The 22,632-nt window shown below is 40.9% G+C and overlaps 1 protein-coding gene and 1 long non-coding RNA gene across 37 annotated transcripts in view; one reads left to right on the top strand and one right to left on the bottom strand.

Annotated features, from left to right (window-relative positions):
- The window catches only part of Chd6 (chromodomain helicase DNA binding protein 6), a 161,277-nt gene that overhangs the window by 77,025 nt on the left and 61,620 nt on the right, over positions 1-22,632 (top strand). For 19 of the 22 annotated variants that reach the window (XR_005501897.2, XR_005501896.2, NM_001107797.1 and 16 more), the window contains 11 exons: positions 3,226-3,288; positions 4,019-4,077; positions 4,666-4,783; positions 7,730-7,816; positions 7,956-8,090; positions 11,689-11,810; positions 13,343-13,586; positions 14,874-15,050; positions 15,708-15,851; positions 18,825-19,080; positions 20,189-20,399. Coding sequence is in view for 19 of the 22 variants with exons in the window: in NM_001107797.1 (NP_001101267.1) it covers positions 3,226-3,288; positions 4,019-4,077; positions 4,666-4,783; positions 7,730-7,816; positions 7,956-8,090; positions 11,689-11,810; positions 13,343-13,586; positions 14,874-15,050; positions 15,708-15,851; positions 18,825-19,080; positions 20,189-20,399 (1,616 nt within the window). In the remaining 3 variants the exon portion in view is untranslated. Of the gene's footprint in view, positions 1-3,225; positions 3,289-4,018; positions 4,078-4,665; positions 4,784-7,729; positions 7,817-7,955; positions 8,091-11,688; positions 11,811-13,342; positions 13,587-14,873; positions 15,051-15,707; positions 15,852-18,824; positions 19,081-20,188; positions 20,400-22,632 lie in introns of those variants that run through there. The other 3 variants (XM_039105105.2, XM_063283865.1, XM_039105111.2) reach the window with 2 other exon arrangements.
- Positions 5,432-22,632, bottom strand: part of LOC134486200 (uncharacterized) — a 31,045-nt gene continuing 13,844 nt past the window's right edge. For 4 of the 15 annotated variants that reach the window (XR_010065036.1, XR_010065027.1, XR_010065040.1 and 1 more), the window contains 5 exons: positions 13,620-13,862; positions 12,527-12,641; positions 9,467-9,639; positions 7,971-8,034; positions 5,432-5,629 (listed from right to left, as the gene is read on the bottom strand). This is a non-coding gene — a long non-coding RNA (uncharacterized LOC134486200). Of the gene's footprint in view, positions 5,630-7,281; positions 7,653-7,970; positions 8,035-9,466; positions 9,640-12,526; positions 12,642-13,619; positions 21,297-22,632 lie in introns of those variants that run through there. The other 11 variants (XR_010065030.1, XR_010065033.1, XR_010065034.1 and 8 more) reach the window with 4 other exon arrangements.

Raw genomic sequence — 22,632 nt, 5'->3', positions numbered from 1 at the left:
CACAGCTTGACAAGAGGAAAGCATGAAGAGAAGCAGGATGCAGTGTAAAGGCATTTCTCACTGTACTCCTAGCAGAGAAGAAACGTGAGCAAAGCAACATCGGAAGATAGAATTAAAGTGACTAGCCTAGATTAAAGTGTGTTTTAAAAACATGAGGAAGAGAATATAAAAGTATTTTCATTTTTCTTTTTATTCCATCAGTATGTTTAAATTGTAATCAAGTATTTGGGAGGGTTAATAACTTACACTACTAGGAGGTAGAGACAGGGCTCCGTGGTTAAGAAACACCTGCTCTGCAATCATGAGGACCCAGGTCCAGGTTCCAGTGCTCACATAATAAGCCAGGAACCCCGCACAGACACATAACCTCATCTTTAAGGGGGGCAGACAGGCGAGAACTGGGATATGCTGGTTTCTAGCATAGCCGAGGCTCCAGGCTGAGGTTTGAGAGTATCTGCAGATACTTGCTTGGCAAGCTTCATAATTTCACTGCCATTTGCCTTCCTTGTCTTTTCCTATTTTGTTTTTAGCTATCATCATTTTTCTTTTTCTGAAAAAAGCTTGATTTAAGGTCGTTTTAAAAATACGTTTTCTCTAGTGGTATGGCCTTAGAATAAGTAGCTAGAAATTTACGTGTACCACAAGTCATCCTTCCAGAGTGTTCCAGCTAGTCAGGTTGTCGTAGTGAGCATTTTCTCTATACTTCTTCAAGTTTTAGATTGATGTGAGTCTGGGAAGATCATAGGCACATGAAAACACCATAAGGAGACTGCAAGAAGTTCAGAAAGAAGGCTGAACATGAGGGAACTCTAACACCTCTTTTCTTTTTTTTTCTTTTTCTTTTTTTCATCTTTATTAAATTGGGTATTTCTTATTTACATTTCAAATGTTACTCCCTTTCCCAGTTTCCAGGCCAACATCCCCCTCTCCCTCCCTTTCTATATGGGTGCACCCCTCCCCATTACCACCCTCCCCCCCCCCACCCCCCAGCAATCACGTTCACTGGGGGTTCAGTCTTAGCAGGACCCAGGGCTTCCCCTTCCACTGGTGCTCTTACTAGGCTGTTCATTGCTACCTATGAGGTCAGAGTCCAGGGTCAGTCCATGTATAGTCTTTGGGTAGTGGCTTAGTCCCTGGAAGCTCTGGTTGCTTGGCATTGTTGTACATATGGGGTCTCGAGCCCCTTCAAGCTCTTCCAGTCCTTTCTCTGATTCCTTCAATGGGGGTCCCGTTCTCAGTTCAGTGGTTTGCTGCTGGCATTCGCCTCTGTATTTGCCATATTCTGGCTGTGTCTCTCAGGAGAGATCTACATCTGGTTCCTGTCGGCCTGCACTTCTTTGCTTCATCCATCTTATCTATTTGGGTGGCTGTGTATGTATGGGCCACATGTGGGGCAGGCTCTGAATGGGTGTTCCTTCTGCCTCTGTTCTAAACTTTGCCTCCCTATTCCCTCCCAAGGGTATTCTTGTTCCCCATTTAAAGGAGGAGTGAAGCATTCACATTTTGATCATCCGTCTTGAGTTTCATTGGTTCTAGGCATCTAAGGTAATTCGAGCATTTGGGCTAATAGCCACTTATCAATGAGTGCATACCATGTGTGTTTTCCTGTGATTGGGTTACCTCACTCAGGATGATATTTTCTAGTTCCATCCATTTGCCTGTGAATTTCATGAAGTCATTATTTTTGATAGCTGAGTAGTACTCCATTGTGTAGATGTACCACATTTTCTGTATCCATTCCTCTGTTGAAGGGCATCTGGGTTCTTTCCAGCTTCTGGCTATTATAAATAAGGCTGCTATGAACATAGTGGAGCATGTGTCTTTTTTATATGTTGGGGCATTTTTGGGGTATTTGCCCAAGAGGGGTATAGCTGGGTCCTCAGGTAGTTCAATGTCCAATTTTCTGAGGAACCTCCAGACTGATTTCCAGAATGGTTGTACCAGTCTGCAATCCCACCAACAATGGAGGAGTGACAGAACACACTCGGATGTTTCTATATCATGAATACTCCTACGATTTAGTGGAGATCAGAGGCCAAGAAGTTTTAGTGTATGACTAGGATAGGAAGGAAGGAATTGGTTTTCAATTGGAATTATCAATGAAACAGCAGTTTATTGTAAATTAATTATACCTTGGTTCTTTAGATCAAAAAGATGTTTTCATGTGCTGCTTTATCCTAGTAAATTTGTTATATATATCTTTTCTACAACCATTATTCAGAAATCAAGGAATAGTAATTAACTTTGCTGAGGTCTGTAGATGATAGTATTAGAATTAACATCTTTTGAATTGATTCTAGAATCCCAAGGTACTTTTTAATTTTATTTCATTGCACTTATTTACTTATTTACTTGTATTATGTGTGCACACATGGATGGAGGTCAAAGAAGAGTTTGTGAAAGTCGTTGTCCTCGGATATGGGGTCTTAGGAGCGAACTCTGCTTAAGTTTTATAGCAGGTGGCTTTAGCCACTGTGCTCACCCCACCCTGAGATTCTTTCCTGTTTTACATAATTTTACACATCAGAATGTGTAAGTTTTACAAAGAAACAAAGTCGCAGGAGCAATTTTATTGGTTCTTTAGCTTTATAGCCTAGAGTCTCTTCTTGTATAATAAGGGTGTGGCTGAGGACTTGGGACCCTACTGTTTCGATTCTAGCTTTGCAGAATACTGGCTTCAGTACTCAAAGTCTGTGGATTTTTTTTTTCATTTTAAAATTTATTTTTGGTCTCTCTGTCTCTCTCTCTGTCTCTCTGTCTCTCTCTGTCTCTGTCTCTCTCTCTCTGTGTGTGTGTGTGTGTGTGTGTGTGTGTGTGTGTGTGTGTGTGTGTGATCAGAGCACACTTTCATGCATCTGTCTCCCACTGTGGTACCCTGGATCCAAGTCAGGTGGTTAGACCTGTGTCCCAAGAGGTCTTGCCCTCTGAGCCCTCTTGCCAACCCTATGCTGTGGCTTTGAGTAAAGTAGTAGCAACAATGTCACAAGCTAAACATCCCTGAGCCAAGGTTTTTTAAAATCTGAAATCTGTGAGTGGCCACATAACCTAGATGAGTTATAGATTTCAGGATTTTGAATCACAGCTATTCTGGTGACGGTCTATACAGGTACTCCAAAACCCTGAAATCAGAAACTCCTCTGAATTTACCGCCATACTGTTCTCTGAGACATTAATTCCGATACTGTTCTTTTTTTCTTTTTTTTTTTTTTTTATGTCTGTCTTCAGGAGCCTCCAGAAGATGATGCAAACATCATTGAGAAAATCCTGGCATCCAAGACTGTCCAGGAGGTGGGTAGCTCCTATTTAATGTTTCTCTGTCACTAATAGACACCAGCCACCTCCTAGTAGAGAAGAGTTTGCCTGAAGAACTAACTGTTCATCCCTAGCTACAATGAGAGCTTGTCAAGAACATTGTCCTTGTGAAGGTTTTTACGACACTAAGTTCCTAAATGGCTTAAGTAGCCAGTTGACAATTTTTATCTCTTCGTTGTAGCCCAAAAGAAGTCATTAGGGGCCAAGAAGAAGCAGATGAGGAATCCTAACAGCAAACATTGGGGGCTTTTCTTTACATGTCTTGGGCTGTCTTCAGACCTCCCAAGGGAGAGTTCCACATGTGAGGCAGTGTGTGGGTGCCAAATCAGATATAGGTTATTTTTCCTTCAGGGGAGTCTTCCTTACTGTTGCCATGTGGAGGGAGAGTAGCAGGGGAAGCTGGCAAAAGATGAACTCAAGTTCCTTCTGTACCCGGCTATGGTCCATACATTACTGGGTCTTAGGCCAGCCTGGACTGAAATCTTTTTCTACGTGAACATTGAAAAGATGCCAGGAAAGGCCCCTTTTTGTACCCCTTTACTCTATTGGGTTTCTGGAAAATTAAGTTAGCATTAAGGTTAGCTGTTAGCTTATAAATCCCTCCTAAAATGAGGCATAGGTATTGGTTGGTTTACCTGTTTTGTTTTGGCCTGTGTAAGAGACCTTCCTGAGGTATGGGCTGATAACTGCTTACTGTTGGTTACAGGTTCACCCAGGAGAACCTCCATTCGACCTAGAGCTTTTCTACGTTAAGTATAGAAATTTGTACGTCTGTTTGATGTTCTGCATATACTCCCTTTCCACGACATTATCCTCTATATTTTCAGAAACTGGTCCCTAAGGCGTGACCTTGACTGAGTCAAATTCACCTTAGGCAGTGTTATTCACTTTGGGTTTATATAGAATCACCTGGGAGGCTTTAATTACCACCAAAACCATTGTTCCAGCCTAGAGTAGTTAATAATAGTCAGAGTGCGCCCTGAGGACAGATGCATTTTAAAACTTCTCTGGGCATTTCTCCTGTGCACCAAGGTGAAAAGGCTGTCCTGTGGTGTATACTCGCCCTCTTGCATTTCTCTCCTTTCTGCTGCTTTCCACCTACTTTCACTGAGAGTTTGCTTCATAAATCTGCCCCTTTGTTCTTGAGTCAGTTTGGGTGGAATTGTAGAGAAATTACTGATTAGAAGTTTATCCTCTATTAATTGCTCTAAAAGCAAGGCCTTTCTAAGCAGCGTCCACAGTGTCACATCAGTAGCGCAGCTGCTACTTCTGTGTTAAAGGATGGCCGTCTTTTTATTGACACCTTAATGATACCTTGCTGTGTTTGTCTCACAATCGTGTGTCTTTGGATAGCTCCTATTTACATTGTAAGTGGGCCACAATGGAAGAGCTGGAAAAGGATCCCCGCATCGCTCAGAAGATCAAGCGCTTTAGGAACAAACAGGCCCAGATGAAGCATATTTTTACTGAGGTGAAACAATGTGTATTAACTCATTTCACTGCTGCTTTTCTTTCTGCATTAATATCTAGATTGATGTTTCTAAGTTCAAACTAAAGTTCTATGTAACTCTGTTGGTCAAGTGTGATATGGGTGCCGATAAATTGAACATACCCACTTAGTCACTAAACTTTGTAAACCGACAGCTCTTAAGCTTGGACAGTAAATAGCGTAAGAACAGTATACATCCAGTTGTAGGCCCTTCTCCAACAACAGACATTCAAAAACAAAGAGCTATAAATATTAGAAAAAAATAATTAAGCTTGAGAATTTCAAAGCATAAGACAAGACTAGTGAGTTTCAGTGTTGAATCTATAGTGGCTTTGGCTCAGTAAACACAACAAGCATCCGAAGTAAATAAAAAGAGCAGGTATAGCTTATGTATGCATTTTCTCTAAGTACACGCATGTGCATACATTGTTGTTCAACACAAGATTCTTCCTATTTACACATGCGCGTAAGTTAAGGCCTACAGAGGCATATGCCAAACAGCTCTAATGAGAAAAGCACCAGGCCTGACAGGGAAGTAGACAACTGCAGGGAAGTCAGAGAGAAGGAAATGTCGGTCGTTAAGCATACCAAAAGGTAGGGCTTCCGTAGAAACCAGAAGTGCAAATAAAATTGACATCTTTCAGTTTTTATTTATCAGATGTGTGATGGTTTTCAAGGCCTTAAGGCTGTGCAGATGATTAGCCTTCATTGGTAAGAGCAGAGGGAGGGGACAGTGGCTTGTCCTGGCTGTGAGCATGAATAGATCTGACCCATCAGGTGTCCCATCTGCGTGTCCTTTTTCCCAGAAAGTCTCGTTCTGTCATGTGTCTTAAAGAAAACATCAAGTCTTTGTACAGAGAATTGGCTATTTTAAAAGTTGCCTATACTGATGAGAAATTAAAAGCAAATACAATGTTGAATAACTGGCATTTGCTAAGTTATATATCCTATAGTGTGCCATACTATACTTTTAATAATAATACTAAAGAAAGTTACTGGCGATTTGGAAATACACTTAGTGTTATGAAATGATGTTAGTCAAAAATAAGAAAACAAAAGCAAACGCAGGCTCCAAACAGTACATGGGACAGCTCCATACTGGAGTGCAAGAGAAAGAAGCATCAGGATATAACACATAGAGAATGTCTCGAGTAAATGCATGACCATCCTATCGTTTTTCTCTGGTCAATGGGATTCTAACACTTTTATTTTTTATGTGTAATGTATGGTTTTATACAAATAACTTTTGAAAGAAAGAGACAATGAAACTTATTTTTAAAACATAGTCTTACTAGAATCTGAGAGGGCACTCTGGCCATCAGTCATGGTAAATTGCTCATCCATTTACCCAGCTGTGATTCACACCATGGTCCTACCTGCTACTGATAAGTTGCTTCCGAATGACATCAGCTTTTGCTGCTTCTGATGTAACCTCACGGTTAGTGCTAGAGATGTAGCTCACCGCTATGGCTCTTGTGTGAGGTGTCTAAGGCCCTGGGTTCAGAGTCTCTCTCTCTCTCTCTCTCTCTCTCTCTCTTGCGCGCGCGCACACACACACACACACACACACACCTTCCAATAAAATTACAGTTTGGCCCAGACTCTGTGGTAGTTCTAAGCTTATGAGAATTTCTTTTAATAACATGTTCCTCTGGAATACAGTCAGGGGAACGAAGGTGGTGACTAAATAAAGACTGTTGTGAACCATTGGGTATTAGGTTCTCTGTGTTTCTTGGAACATTTATTTCACACCTCTATTTTAGCAAATATTTGCAATATAGTAACATGTTTACATGTCTGGTTCTTCGATTTTAAGCACTTTAAGGCAGGCAGAGCCTGTATCTGTCTTATTTATCACTGTAGCTAGGCATAGGTCAGTGCTTATTATACAAGTTCCCTGTTTTAGACTCTTCAGTAGATAGATAGGTACATACATACATACATACATACATACATACATACATACATACATACATAGAATGAATCTAAACATAGTGAAACAGTCCTCTGTCTTCCTGATGCAGTCCCATGGGAGTGACTTTTCCTTGGTGTCAGACAGAGGAAAGTGTGTTGAATGTGTCTTTGAATAATATAACAGGAGTTGGTACTGGTAGGAAAGAATGCTAGGAATTGAACCTGGGTCAGGGAAGATCAGCCAGCACTCTTAGCCGTGGAGCCATGTCTAGTTCCAGGAATAGACTTTTGAAAGATTGGAGTGCATCATAGAAGTAAGGAGGAACAATAGTAGAAAGGATCTTTTAACTACTGGCCATTTGTATTAGCAACTTGGATAAAGGATAGATAATATTCTTATAAGATGAATAGTATTTGAATTTTGGGTTGATCATCTTCATCTCATTATTTCAAACCATGACACATACATACATAGCCTTTGCCCAGCATTTCTCCCCTTGCGCAGACATAGAGTAGAACGTTTTCTTCTATAAGGATTAAATGAATGCACTTTGCAGAACTTGGGGTACACATTCATTACTTTTAAATGTATAAATATGTGAATAAATTCAAAGTATACATTACAGTTGACTTTTACAAAATAAAACATGTGTAACTACCACATAAATGAGGAAATAGAACTTTATCAGTGTTACGAAAAGGAACTTGTCATTCCAATTCACCAAGGGAATAAAACAGGGAGCCCTCAGCCTGGCCTTTCCCTGTTGTTACAGAAGGTCTGACTTGGTCATGGTTCAGACTATAATGGTTTGGGTCCTTTAATTTTAGTCATGAATAGCAGAATTTGAGGACAGTCTTTGAGAAATGTCTGTGAGATGACTTATTCTCAAGTACACCTCTTCAGTCTGTTTTCTGAGAAGAATCCAGAGAGGGGCCACTTAAAAGAGAAAAACATTGGTTATTAGAGTTGAGGGAAGAAAACTACACCTCTTAACTCTACTCTGTTTACTGCAGCCTGATGAAGACTTGTTCAATCCAGATTATATAGAAATTGATCGTATCTTGGAGGTGGCCCACACCAAGGATGCAGAAACAGGGGAGGTAGGAGTGTTGCCCTTCGCCTTTTATAAAGCATGCACTTCTTTCCACACATGGCATCCTGTGTTCTCATGCAGGATGGGTTTTCAGGGACTGACAGAATGGTTGACTACTTACCAAGTTTCTATTATTTTCCCACCAGGAAGTGACCCATTACCTGGTAAAATGGTGCTCTCTGCCGTATGAAGAAAGCACATGGGAGCTAGAGGAAGATGTGGATCCTGCAAAAGTGAAAGAATTTGAATCTCTACAAATTCTCCCTGAAGTTAAGCCTGTGGTAATATATCAGCATGTCTGTCTGACACCTCTTACAACATATAAAACTTTGAAATTAGTAATAATGATGTATATTTGACTGGGTTCCTGCGTTCCCTCCCCTTGACAAACTTCTTCTGCATCCTGCACAGTACTTGCTCTCATCTGTGTTAACATGTGGAGCATGTAAGACACTTGGGCGTGGGCTCAGAATTCTTGGTGTGCGCCTGTCCCTGGTCCCAGTCATCTGGAGTGCAGGGGAGGTATGGGTGTCGCTCCCTACTTTGAATCTCCTGCTCCTTCAGTGGTGTGTTTTTAACACCCACTCCCACTCCCCCCTCAGCTAGAATTTAGGGTGAGTGGCCCTTAATGGTCCTTCAAGGATACCTGGAACCTCAAAGAGAAGGCATAGCATTTTGAGATAGGTTTATTATTGGCCCTTCTGATTCCGGGTCATTTGTACATGAAGTGTCAACAATGAAAAAGAGGCAGAATTGGAATTGGAGCCTTGTTAGATAGCACTGTCCTGAAAAGATCTACTGTTAAAAGGAAAGTGAGTGCAAGCTTTGGTGATCTGTTTTTGGTATTTTGTTATGTTTTGTCACCATTTTTATATAAAAATAGCCAGTTATTTAATTTTGCATCATGGGTAGGACTAGGAAGACTGGATTGAGCATAGCTCCCTGTCAGTGTTTGATTTTGGTGTTACGGCAAATAAACATGTACAGAAACAGCTGAAGACACAGATGTGATTAGAGACTCACATGGCTCACAAGGGGTTACTACGTGGCTGGTTAACTCCCTTCCAGCCCTCTCCTATATGTATTATTGTCTGCTTTTAACTTGCCAGTCATTTGTTAAGCATCTGTTAAAGGTTTATTATTTATGATACCTTTAAAAAAAGCACACTTTAAAAATGTAGTGGTTGACCCAAGAACCCAGACCTCTAAGAAACAGCAGGTGCATATGGAGAAAAACAGCACCAGCCAATTGTGATGAGATGCACGATAGAAAAACAAACCACTGTGGGAGCAGAGAGGTCCATTCTGAGGCCCATTTACTGTCTGCACATCAGCCTGGCTGTGTCTTTGGCAGGAAAAGGGTTCTCGGGTGTCACGTGACTTGCTCACCTTCACTGCTTTCCAGCTGTGAGGCTGCCACCGACCTTCTCTCAGTGAGAAGCAATGGCCTTTTACACTTCTCCTTTTTTCCTGTCTTTCCTGTTCTCACTGAAATGTACATCTTGAAATTTTATCCCAAAAATTCTAAACTGAAATGGTAGCTAATAATATAATTAAATCTATCTTTTTGTACATAAATGAGGAGTAAATTACCTTAAGAAAAATAGGACTTTTTGCTAAAGTACTCTTGCTCTGAGTTTTGAAGTTTAGACCTTACCTGTCTTGATGACTAGGACATTCAGTCTGGACAGTCCAGTCCATACTGATGTCTGGACAGGTCAATACGGAGTGGGACAGTTCTGAGTGATGAGTGGTTCAGGGAATGATGCTGGAGCACTCAAGTGCCTCTCAAATGGCATCCGTAGTGCTGACATCCAGGTGATCAAGTCACTAGAGGAGAGGAAGCATTCAGAAAGTCTTTCTACCTTACCTTGTAGAGGGTACCAAGTGGCTTGAGTAGTTTGAGGGATCCAGGCTTGGAGACTTTTCTCTAAGAAGAAAACTGCATTCGCATAATAGGTTTCCTCCTCCTAAAATCTCCTTAACTTTCTCTTAATGAGCTACAGCGGCCTTTTATATCTCTCCCTGCTTCCTGGCTTGTTCCCTCTGAAGTGTACGTCTACAATTCTAAACTGAAATGGTGGCTGAAGTGTGCTGTTGATAACATCCACCTCTCCCATTTGAAAGTGCGTAGTCTCACACAGCAGAAGTAATCTGTGGGTGAATCGTCAGGTCTCTTGTTCTAGAAGCCCATGGGTAGCTTGTATTAAACTGCAGGTATACACAGTAGGATGGAGTTATTTCAGATATTACATGCAAATGGCTTAGCTTTAGTCAACAGCACGTTAGGTGTAGTAATTCAAAGTAAATGATGAAGACTGAAATTGCTACATAGAAAATGAAAATCTAGTGTCCTCTTCTGATCGCTAAGGATTTAAGATATTAAAATGTCACTTCAGACATTCAATTTGTCTATAAGCTAAAAAGTTGTGCCTGTGTATAAATAAGAAATATGAAACCTAAATAAAAGTTTGTGAATAGGAAAGCTCAGTATGTAAAGATCTAAATAGTCTTCCAAGTAGGTAAGCACTGTCACCTTAACTGAAAAATCCCAGTAGTGATTTAGAACACTGGGATCCAAACTTACACAGAAAGTAAGACATAATCGCACAGCCATGCCTTGTGTATATGTTCACAGGTGATGTCTCCTCTGTTGGTGTTCACACTGTTCTTTATTTACACGTTTAGTTGTTGCAGGGGGAGTGGAGGGTTGTAACTTGAGAGAGGGAGCTGAACACTGGGCTAAACTGGCTGACTAATCTCCACAGATCAACCCCTCTCTGCCCTAACTCTCCTTACTCTGCTTACACTGCATTAGAGATATACATGGACATGCCTAGCTTTTTGTGGATGCTAAAGGTCCAGATTCAGGCATTCATGTTTACCTCACTCATTAAGCCATCTCTACTACCTCAGCAAAGGCAACTTTGAGAACTACTTCCCGGGGGTTGGGGATTTAGCTCAGTGGTAGAGCGCTTGCCTAGGCCCTGGGTTCGGTCCCCAGCTCCGGAAAAAAAAAAGAGAGAGAACTACTTCCCCATCAGATACATAGCTCCAGTGACTAAAGAATGGTGTCATTGCAGTAGTAGACAAACAGCCTATGGAAAAATAACTGACAGTATAAATACAGCTCCACGGGTGTCCTGAGACGGAATGTGTAAGGGGCTGGAGAGAGGGATACAAGCATGTATTGCTCTTGTAGAGAACCCAGGTTTGTTTGTCAGGTAGTTCACAATTACCTGACACCTACTTCTGGGCGCCCAGGCACTGCACTCTCCTGTGTGCACATCCCCATACAGAAATAGACACACAAACATACTTTTTATCATAATAAATCTTCTTTTTAAACTTTATATATAATATGGCCTCATTAGTATTCACAAAGTGACTTTTATAAACTGGTATTTCATATGTCAAAATAAAAGTGTAACAGTGTCTGTATTTTGTTTAAGGGGAATTTATAATTTGTAATTTGAATATAAAGGGTTTTTTTTTTTTCTTAATCAATGGGGCATTTTACACAATGTCCTTTACTAAGCTGATACAGTAAACACTAAAAGCAAAAATCAAATTCTGTTAGAGAAACCATGAAACTCAACTAATCTTAGCTTGTTGGGAAATTGAGGTGTAGATGAGAACACTATCCAAGAGTCTAGCAATACTGTCTGACACTGGATATAACTTAGTCTGTTATCTGTAAACGTACAGAAGCATTCATAATCTGGTAAAATTTAGAGAATGTAGCACCATTGAGAAAAGTAACAGCAATTTGAATCTGTCCTTAGAACAAACAGCATTTGGGATTTGCTGTCTTGCCCATGGTTTTCTGTGTTTTGTTTAACACCTTTTTGTGCATTGTGCTCTCTGTTCCCTCCCTAGGAACGACCTGCCTCTGATGCATGGCAGAAACTGGAGACCTCTCGTGAGTATAAGAACAGTAACCGGCTGCGGGAGTACCAGCTCGAGGGCATGAACTGGCTGCTTTTCAACTGGTACAACAGGTGAGGTTCCTGAGCCAGCTGGTGCTCTCACACTGCAGCTGTCTTTTTGCCTTGACCTGAGATACGCTGAAGCTTAGAAGAGTAGTGGAGCCCAGTATCACTGCCCAGTTTGGAATCGTTCCCAAACAACAAAAAGAGGATGAGTACATATCTTTGGGTGTTCCTTGGTAGATGGCATGGTCTTACCCGAAGGATAGCAGTGAAGCTATGAGGTTGGGCACTGGCTGGCTGGGTTTCAGTGTTTTGATACAGGGTCAGATGTGGTCAGGGAGCCTCAAATTCACTATATATACTAAAAAAGCCTTCAACTCCTGACCCCTTCCTCCTCCTCCTCCTCCCAAGAGCTAGAATTAGAGCTTTGTGTCACCACATTCTTAAGTCGTTACACCCACCAGACCTCAGTTTAAAGTCTGTGAAAGAGAACAGATCTGGAGTCTAGACTCACTCCACTGTTTGTTTTGGTTTAACAGGTGTACTGGATCTTCCCATTGACACTCAGTTGTGACTTATTTCTATTCTGGTTCTTGGTAGAATCTAAAGGAACCAGACAAAATCTAGAAAACAAGTTGATATTTTCTTATGATTGGCTATTGTATACCATTCAGTTATTTTTAAATTAATGCATTATAATGCAAAACACACTTAGCAGGGTTCAAGTGACCTAATGTTCTACTGTAGCCTCTGCTACTTACAATGTGACCCAGAGCATAACTTACCAGCTGAACCAGGTCTTGGGTCTGAACAGCGAGGGAGTGAGACCAGATGTGATGACTCGTCCTCCAGGACCACCACTCTTGCTTCTCATCACCAGAAGATAGCAGTGTTTTTAGTCTTTCATGAGAAGGAATTTATTATGTATGTTAAAATGTCCTTTGATAACACAGAGACTATACAGTGGGACTGTTCCCTCATGAGAACAGTGGTGGTCCCTGAACTGTCTCTGCATGGCCTCGCTGCTTTGCTTCCACTCACAGGTCCTTGGCAGGTTGTGACCATGCCAGGCATACACATCCCAAGTCCATGGCGCCCGCCACTGCACCTTCTCTTGAACTCAATTAAGTTGTCTCATGAAAGAACACACCACACAATAACCTCTGGTCCAACTGATAAGATATAATTTGCCCATCTAGACAACACAAAATTCTGTATACACCCATCCCTTAAAATATTCATAGCAACCTATATCTATGCGCAGAAAAGAATCCATGTTCTTCCAGCTCCTCCTCCTTGCTCTGGCTTCTTCTCCTCCTTCTAAAACTTTTCTCCCACCCACCCTTCCTTCTCATCCAACGACAGGCCTCGTTCTATCCTGTACCTGCCTTCCTGCATAAAGACATCAACCTACAGCTTTCTTTTATAAATATTCTCAAAAGTTGGCATAGGCAGTGTATAAATAATTATAAAACTAGCCTTAGATTGCTATGAAATTATAAAGCCTTCACTAACCTCACAGGTCAGAGTTTTAGTTATAACTAGCTTCTATAATTTCCCTCTATTGGTAATGAATTACACATACTTCTTACCCTCTGCAGAAAAAACTGTATTTTGGCTGATGAAATGGGCCTAGGGAAAACCATCCAGTCCATCGCATTCCTTTCAGAAATCTTTGTCAGGGGAATCCATGGCCCCTTTCTCATCATTGCCCCTCTTTCCACCATCACTAACTGGGAGCGAGAATTCCGGACATGGACAGAGATGAATGCTATTGTGTACCACGGCAGCCAGATCAGCAGGCAGATGATCCAGCAGTACGAAATGGTATACAGAGATGCACAGGTGAGCCCCCTGACCAAAGACTCAGACACCCACCTCAGAACTGCCTTTCTGCCACTCGTCTTCAGGAGCTCCAGAGCTGTATCTCGATGCTGTCGGCTTGTTTGTTGAGTTCCATCTGCTACGGCTGACTTCTGGCTCACTCACTAAAGTCTGTTAGTCTTGCTTTCTTATCCCCGTGAGGTATATCTCAGGTCCTTTTTCAACACTGAAAACTTGGCTTATTGGCTAGTCTGTGAAGTTGCTTTTGTGTGCAGAAGATTTTGTCTGGACTGTTACCTAGTTAGTAAAGAAAATAAGAATAAGTGTGTGGGCAGACTTGATAATACACCCCTTTAATCCCTGGGAGGCAGAAGTAGCAGATCACTTGAATTTGCAGTCAGCCTGGTCTAAATAGCAAGTTCTAGGCTGGCCTACATGGTTAGACCCTATCTCAAAAACAACAAAAACAAAATAAGCAAAAAAAACAAAAAAAACAAAAAAAACAAAAACCTTTTTTAAAAAATGCATGATGTTTAGAATTTGAACCCAGGGAATTTGTAGAGAAAATGAAGAAATTGGGTAGGGAAAGGTAAAAAATGGGTTTTGTGTTCTTGAAAACACAACTTTGTTTTCTACATTTTTGTTATATATAATCAGTGTACTAAGTATGAGTCTATACTTTCACTGGGCACTGATTGTCATAATTAAAGTAAAAATTAAGTAATCAGGCAGAGGAAAACCAAGGTTTCCAGACAATGTTGGTATTTCTTGGCAGACATTTTATATTGCTTTAATATTGGGCATTCAATATTAATGCTGTACTGGCAGCATTCAGACAGACAGCAAGATAGGGATGTAGCCTGTCCAGTAGCACTTGTACCAGGTACATGCACCCCACTACTGGAGTCTGTGCTAGGACCTGAGTTATAGGTAAAATTATGTAGCAGAGGATTTTCTTGAGAGTTGAAATGATTAGGCTTGGTAGACTCCCAGCTGGAGATAATATGTGAACTGTCCTGGCTGCTTTCCTTAGCATCACAATGAAGAAATGAAAAGCTCCCTGTTGCCCTCATTTTGTCTTAACTTCATGAAGCCAGTGACTCGTGTAAATTCTCTTCCTTGATATTCTGAGTTTCCTCTTGTCTAAGCAGCTGGTTCATTGTTACGGGTTTTCTTCATTTCTTATATGAGAGAAAACAGGGCCTCTTGGCTTCTCATCTGTCATTGCTTGTACCATTCTCTCAAGTCGACTATTAGCAGAATTCAGTAGCTGTGGTGTAAAGCTCTGTTCTGACTTGTCATCCTCAGGGGAACCCCCTTTCAGGAGTTTTCAAGTTCCATGTCGTCATCACAACATTCGAGATGATCCTGGCAGATTGCCCAGAGCTGAAGAAGATTCACTGGAGCTGTGTGGTAATTGATGAGGCCCACAGATTGAAGAATAGGAACTGTAAACTTCTGGAAGGGTTAAAGCTCATGGCCCTGGTGAGAACTAGCCAGCTTTTTACATAAATAAACAAATTCCTTCTACTCAAAATGAAGGGAGCATTCCATGGCCTTCTGCACATCCTTTTGCCACAGCTTGAATCCCAGAGGGACCTAAAAACACTAAAATAACATAGAATCTGTAACCTGGAACTGTAAGGTGTGCATAGCTTGTTTCTTGGTCTTGAATGCACTGGTACCAGAAAGAATAGTCTTTTTTTTTTTTTTTCTTTTTTTAGATTTATTTACTTTATGTATATGAGTACACTGTAGCTGTCTTCAGACACTCCAGAAGAGGGCATTGATCTCATTATAGATGGTCGTGAGCCACCTTGTGATTGCTGGGAATTGAACTCAGGACCTCTGGAAGGATACATTACTGCCCTGTAACAGTGGATAGGACTTAGTGATTTTGAGTAAACATATGGCTGATGTAGATTTCATGAAGTTGCTGCTGGAATCATGATGTGAAGGGAAGTTGGCCATTCATGACTCCACACCTGTGCAGTGTTGGCTCTCTGACGTTTCATTCAAGATACGTCCAAAGCTCAACACAAATTGCCCTGGCTCTTTTTTTTTTTTTTTTTTTTTTTTGCCACTAACATGTACTCTTTTGTGGCTCCAACATGATTCACAAAGTGTTTCTGATTTTTATAGGAACACAAGGTGCTACTCACAGGAACGCCCTTGCAGAACTCAGTGGAAGAGCTCTTCAGTTTGCTTAACTTTCTGGAGCCCTCACAGTTTCCTTCAGAGACTGCTTTCTTAGAGGAGTTTGGTGATCTCAAAACAGAAGAACAGGTAATTAGGGGTCTAAAGGATTGAGACAATATGGTTAAGGAAAATGCAAGTCATTATGAGGACAGGATTTTTTTTTAAGGTTCCTATTCTTATAAAATGAGCACTGCCTCCTTTGTTTTATATATTTGTTTGTTTATGTTGACAGATGTACTTAATTATTCCAGTTCTCATTGCTAATAAGGATTATTAGGCCTCCTGCTTCACTGAAGGCCCTTGTACTTTCGTCGATGTGATTTGTAGATCTAACCTCAGGAGCAAGCTTTTGTCTTTCGCTTCCCTCGCTCCTTTGTCTTTTCTGCTCCATAATCTACAACATGTTCCAGGGCCTCTCTTCTTGCTTATACATTACACAAATGTGAGTAAAAGAAGCCCGTCATATATGTGAAGTAACTGAGTCTGATTTTGTCCTGATTACCTGGACTTTTCCCAGCTTTTAAAGATCTCTTACAGTCTAGTTTATATGTCAGACAAGTTAAATGCTATATGACAAAAATAGCTGAGTTGGGAAATTAAAAGGAAAGTTCAGACCTGTTTAAGAATCAGGAACAAAAAAAAAAAAAAATCAGGAACAAGGGAGAGGGTACAATTTAAGAATCTTCTGCAAGGGGTTGGGGATTTAGCTCAGTGGTAGAGCGCTTGCCTAGGAAGCGCAAGGCCCTGGGTTCGGTCCCCAGCTCCAAAAAAAAGAACCAAAAAAAAAAAAAAAAAAAGAATCTTCTGCAATAGATAAGTTTCTAATGCTGAAAAAAGAAGAATGACTACTTTATATGGGAGGGGAGCTCAGAATGACCATGAGCCATGAGACTCACTAAGTAGTGGCAGATCATCTGGTGGCTGAAACCGGATGACTGGAGTACAAGTAAGGCCAGAGTTACAGCTGTGCTGTGTTGGAAGATCTGGAAATGGGGCTGGAAAGCAGAAAGGTAAAGAAGTCTTACTCGTTTCTATTTAAGAAAGACATAGTTCTGCTAAACTTATTACCCACAGTGCACAAGTGTGAAGGTGTAAACAATTGGGAGACCACAAAGGTTCGAGACTACAGCCAACTGACGTCAGGAGTGTGCTCTGGTTCCAGTCTGATGCTTTTACTTGTCATGCAAGTCAGACTTTGAAAGCAGTAAAATTAAATAAATAAAAAGTGAAAAAGCACTTGTAATTCTCCCCCTCCGCATTTCAATATCTGTTGATTCTTCAAAAGCCAGCTCCAACCCACTCTCCATTTTTGGAGCACTGGGAATGCATCCTCTTCTCCCATTGCACTTAATTTGTGGTATGCATTTTTTCTTCTTCCTAGACAATGATCTCCTTGAGGACAAGGCCCACATCTTCTCCAAAGTTGTGTTTGTTGTATTGCCCAGCACAGTGTCTGGCTTGTAGTATACTCTAAGTGACTCAGGTATGAACCAAGTGAAGGGCAAAAGCTGAACCCGGCATGTGGCAGACTGACATTTGTCCGTACCTTTAACAATTAGCTGGCTCTGTTTTCCCCTTTAGGCTCTTACATAGTAATTCTTCACCCATTAGGGGAACTACATTCCTAAATGCCTTCGGATAATCAAGGTCTGAAGAAGGCTAGGTTTAAAATTGGGATTAGTTATAGAAAAAAAATGCATTAGTTATCTGGTTTATTTTAATTGACACAAAAATGCAATTTTTGTGTGTGTACAATATGCCTTGAAAAAAATATATATATATAGTAGAATAGCTGAATTAGGCTACTTAATCTGTGCAGTACATTACCGTCTTACTTTTTGTGGTGAGAATACTCAAAATCCACTGTCACTGCAGTCCTCAAGAATACATTGTAATTATAGTCTCCATGTTGTACAATAGCTCTCTTGACTTTGTTCTATCTAATTAAAATGGTATGACCTTCGACCAGCATCTCCCCAGACCCTTCTCTAATAGTCATCATTCTACTTACTGTTTGAAGAAGAAATGTTTCTATTTTAAAACACAATACATATAAGCTCTCAGTAGTGTCTGTTTACAATATAAACGCATGTTCAAAACCTGCATCTCTCAAAACCTCCCGCAAGTGGGCTGTGTTTCTTCAGGAAGCAGTGCTACAGCAGGTCCTGTGCCTTTTAGAAACGTTGAACAGCCAGCCCTTTCTGACTTTAGAACTTAATTTCTTTTGTATCTCTTGTCTATTTTCTCATCAGGCTTGATCTTACTGGTACCACACTTGAGCTGTGTGTAGATTAACTCAGGCGCTTTGACTTTGAATTACCTATCTTGTCATTGTCTTCTGGAAGAGGAGGGAGAGAGGAGGGAGAGAGGAGAGTTCCTTTGGTGCAGTCTAGTGAATGGAGATCTTTGTGCAGATGTGGACTCTCAGACACAAAGCCAGATTATAGCAGAGAACACTGCAGTGGCCCGCAAACGACAGCTCCCATGACATTGCTATGCGACCTTCTTCATGCACTTCTACTTCTAAACACAAATACTGCTGCTGTTACTTAAAAGGCTTAGGCTAGCTCCACTCAAGCTGCCTCTAAGTCCTTCACTCTGTCCTTTCAGCGTGCTGGTCTTCCTTCTTAATGTATCATTTGTACCTCCTAACAAGATGGGATATTCACCATATAACTTCTGTGCGTGTGTGTGTCTGTGTGTGTGTGTGTGTGTGTGTGTGTGTGTGTGTGTGTGTGTGTGTGTGTGTGTGACAAAAAAGAAAGAAAGGTTTGTTTTCTGCATCCTAGAGAATAGGTACTGACTTCCTTCTCCCTTCTTACCTCGCTTAAGAGGTTGCCACATAGGTTCTTGATACTTTGTGGATTGAAATCATATCCCTTTTTCCTCCAGATATTATTGTAAGGTCCCCATTTTCAGGGATCAATCTGTGAAATTTTATATCGTTTTTATGATCTCAATACTATGATGATATTGAAGAGATTATAGTGAATGTTGACATACCATATTGATAATTTAGTCCAGACCGGGACAAATAAACGGCTTTCCTTTCCTGAACAGGTAAAGAAATTGCAGTCTATCCTAAAACCAATGATGCTTCGGCGCCTGAAAGATGATGTGGAGAAGAACCTTGCTCCCAAGCAGGAGACCATCATTGAAGTAGAACTGACCAATATCCAGAAAAAGTACTACCGTGCTATCCTAGAGAAAAACTTCTCCTTCCTGACCAAAGGTGCAAATCAGCACAACATGCCCAACCTTATCAATACTATGATGGAGCTGAGAAAATGCTGCAACCACCCCTACCTGATCAATGGTGAGTCCGGGAACTAGGAGCAGTACATACTAGACTAGAATGTTTTTTGTCTTTTTGCACAGTGTAGAACAGAGTTTCAGAAAGACCGATGGGTCTGCCTGAATGATATAATGGTTTCTACCTATTCGCTGTTTCTGCAGGGCTTCTGTAGACCTGCCTAGGAGAGTGGGTGTTACCCATCAGTTTCCTGCCCTTATGACTCATATTCTAACCCAAACTTTCCTTTTGAAAATAGAGAAATGTGTTGCTTACTTGAATGAATGATGATGTGGCAATGAGATTAAAAGTCTGCGTATGCATATACTAGTCACTGTGACTAATTGGAAAAGGGTTGGTGGTGGTAATGATGATAATGATGGTAGTGGGGTGTGTGTGTGTGTGTGTGTGTGTGTGTGTGTGTGTGTGTGTGTGTGTGTGTACACCAGAGATCCACTTCTAGTATCTTGTTTTTAAGACGGTCTTTTTTTGAATCAAGAGTTTGCCAATTTTGCTAGACTGGCTGGCTAGGAAGCCCAAGTACATATCCTCCTTTCCCCTCCTCCTCCCCTATGCTGGGATCACAGGCATGTGCTATCATACCCACCTTTTTATGTGGTGCTGAAGATCAAACTCAGGTCTTGCTAACGAAGCCATCTCCATAGATCTGGGTTTGGGTATTTTGCTTTGACTTTGGTGTGTTGTTTTGTTTTGTTTTGTTTTGTTTTGTTTTGTTTTGTTTTGGTGTTTCTTGGGGGAGAGGGGAATATTAAAGCTTTCGAGGAATTCTGATTGTAGTGTGGCTTGCATTCTTTTATAGCTAATTATGCAGTAATAAGAAGTATGAAAGTCTTTTTGTGAACTCTCTGGATAATTTTTTTACCCAAGTAAGTTGGGTTAGAACTTGACATCTCTGACTTTGAGTTTCCAAGAGGGAGTTCTAGGAAAGCATGGTGGCTCTCCTGCTACAGCAGACTGACTCCTAGGGGAACAGAGCAGACCACACCCGGAGTCTGACTGTTAGCCCAGTAGAGTAGTTAAGTCAGGATTCACTGTTTCCCAAGAATCTATAAAACAAAAACAGCTTTTAATTACATCTTACTCAAGAATGCTTTTGTCCATTCTCTTTCAGGGGCAGAGGAAAAGATTCTGGAAGATTTCAGGAAAGCCCACAGCTCTGAAGCCTCTGACTTCCAGCTACAGGCCATGATCCAGGCGGCGGGGAAGCTGGTGCTCATTGACAAGCTTCTCCCCAAGCTCATTGCTGGCGGCCACAAAGTGCTCATCTTCTCTCAGATGGTGCGCTGTCTCGACATCCTGGAGGACTATCTCATCCAGAGACGGTGAGGCTCACCCACTGCCACAGGCAGCGTAGCTCCCTAATCCACTCGCATAGGTCTTAGCAACAGAATGTTCACCCTTAGAGAAGAGGAATTGTCTTTTTAAAGACTGACTAAAGTCCATTGTTAATCTTAGGACCAAGTAGTCTCAAGTTTAACTATCGAATAAATTCGTAGCTCTCAACAGTGTGGAGTTACTGTTTTGCTTAAGAAAAATCTCACGCTTGTTTAAGTTTAGTTGGAAGACATAGAATTGCAGTAGCATTAGGAAAGGGTAAAAAAAATGACATAGTTACGTTCTTGTTGTGTGGTATGATAGAAATGCATCCTGGAAGATGCCACCTCCCTAAATTTCTGTCATGACACTCATGGTAGCGCTCAACCCTGTTCTTCTAGTTCTGTAACTCCTTGGACCTGACTTTAATGACTGTATACGTGAGAAGGCTGCTATCATGCAGATTATTGAGATTCACGGAGGAACTGCCTGGTCTCCTCAGACTATTTTAGATTCTCTGTCATTGTAAGACACCAGTGAGCTGAAGATGATTGATTTTTTTTTAAGAATGCGCTTGCAAGAATTAAAGTTCACAAGATATAAATAAGAGTTAGTAGTGTTAATACTACACATCTTTCTTCACAAGTAGGGAAACTGGAGGAGGTCTCGGATGTCTTAGCAATGCTCTTATCCTTGAAAATTATGTTTGTCCTTATAAATTAAATCCCTTCCTACAAAGAATACTGAAAGAAATGACAGGCTTAACTGAGGAAGTTCTGGCTTTAATATGCATACGTAGTTCTCCAGAGTCCGATTAGGTAGTAACAGCCCTCTGAGCACCGGAGTAGAGGGAAGAACTGTTGAACTGTTGAGACCACTGTCTCTTCTTGGAATAAGCTGATGGTCTAAACCAGAACCAACAAAACAGTTGGGTAGCTTGTCAGTTCACTATAGATTACAAACTTAGTACTGTGTGTAATAAATAAATACTGTTGAGGATGGTGTTTTGTTTTGATAGTGAGTTACAGTGTAGTGGAACAGACTTGGGAAGTATAAGTCTTTACTAAGCCCCCATTTAGGTTGTTTTTCCTTTATTGTTTATTTGAATTTGTGTTCCAGTTAAGAATTACGATTCTCTTTGAAAGTATGAAATATGTAGCATGACACCCTGGGCGAGTCCTTGTTCGAGCCTAAAGGCTGACTCTTTTTATTCTTTCACTTTGAGCAGTATATCCATAGAACTTTACTTTCTTTTCAAATAGATCTAACTGTCTAGTTTTCTATTTAATAAAATAGGACATCTTTCCCCCAACATTTATTATCAAATACTACATATAACATTTACTGAAGTGTTATAAATGCTAGGTGTATGTCCATTCTTTTCATTCTTCCTTTAAATGTGTTTATTCTTGGAGCAGGGGAGATGGTTCAGTGGTTAAGAGCACTTGCAGCTCTTACAGAGGATCCAAATTTAGTTTCCAGCACCCTCACTGAGCAACTCATGGCTGCCTCTAACTTCAGTTCTAGGGGACTCAACACCCTCTCTGGCCTCCACAGCCACCTATATACATGTGGCATACACATAGACATACATATGCGTAAATAAAAATATTTTTAAAAAATCTTCTATTATGTTGCTCACATTATTCTAGATGAACTTCAAAATCATTCTTTAAACTGACTTGTGACCATTGCAGACCTTTATGTATATTTGTAAAGAGGGAAGAGAGATATATTCACAACAGGGATTTTTTTGACTTTTATATAGTAAGTAGACAAGAATTTATGTCTTTGAAAAATTGAGAAACATGCTGCTCTCTGCATCGTTCTAGGCCATTTATGTACACTATTGAGTTAATAAATATGGAGGACCACCTGTCTACCTGTTGTTAAGACCTCTGTTATAGATACACAGTGAACTGCTTATCGCTGGCAGACAAGAATATTGTTCATTTCCTTTCAGGCCTTCTGAGGTCAACAATTCTTATGCCAAAACCATGTCATCCCCACCCCTAGCCTGTCTCTCAAAGGTTTCTCCAGAGTGCCCCCTGCTTCTTGTTGGCATATGACAGTTTCTCAGGATTACAACTTGATGAGCCACGTTAGTTCCTAGGGACCTTATTCATAATACAGTTCTTACAGGGGGTTAATTGCTGAAGTTTGGTGTTGAGGAGTTTATGGCATCTGATTTTTTCGTTCAAACTTCCAAGCCCTCAAGGCTTTCTTTGTTCTTGAGCATCT

Source organism: Rattus norvegicus, chromosome 3 (genome assembly GCF_036323735.1).
Source record: "Rattus norvegicus strain BN/NHsdMcwi chromosome 3, GRCr8, whole genome shotgun sequence".
In the NCBI taxonomy this organism is placed as follows: Eukaryota; Metazoa; Chordata; class Mammalia; order Rodentia; family Muridae; genus Rattus; species Rattus norvegicus.
Note: the sequence above shows the minus strand (reverse complement) of the source record. Positions and strands in the feature narration are given on the sequence as shown.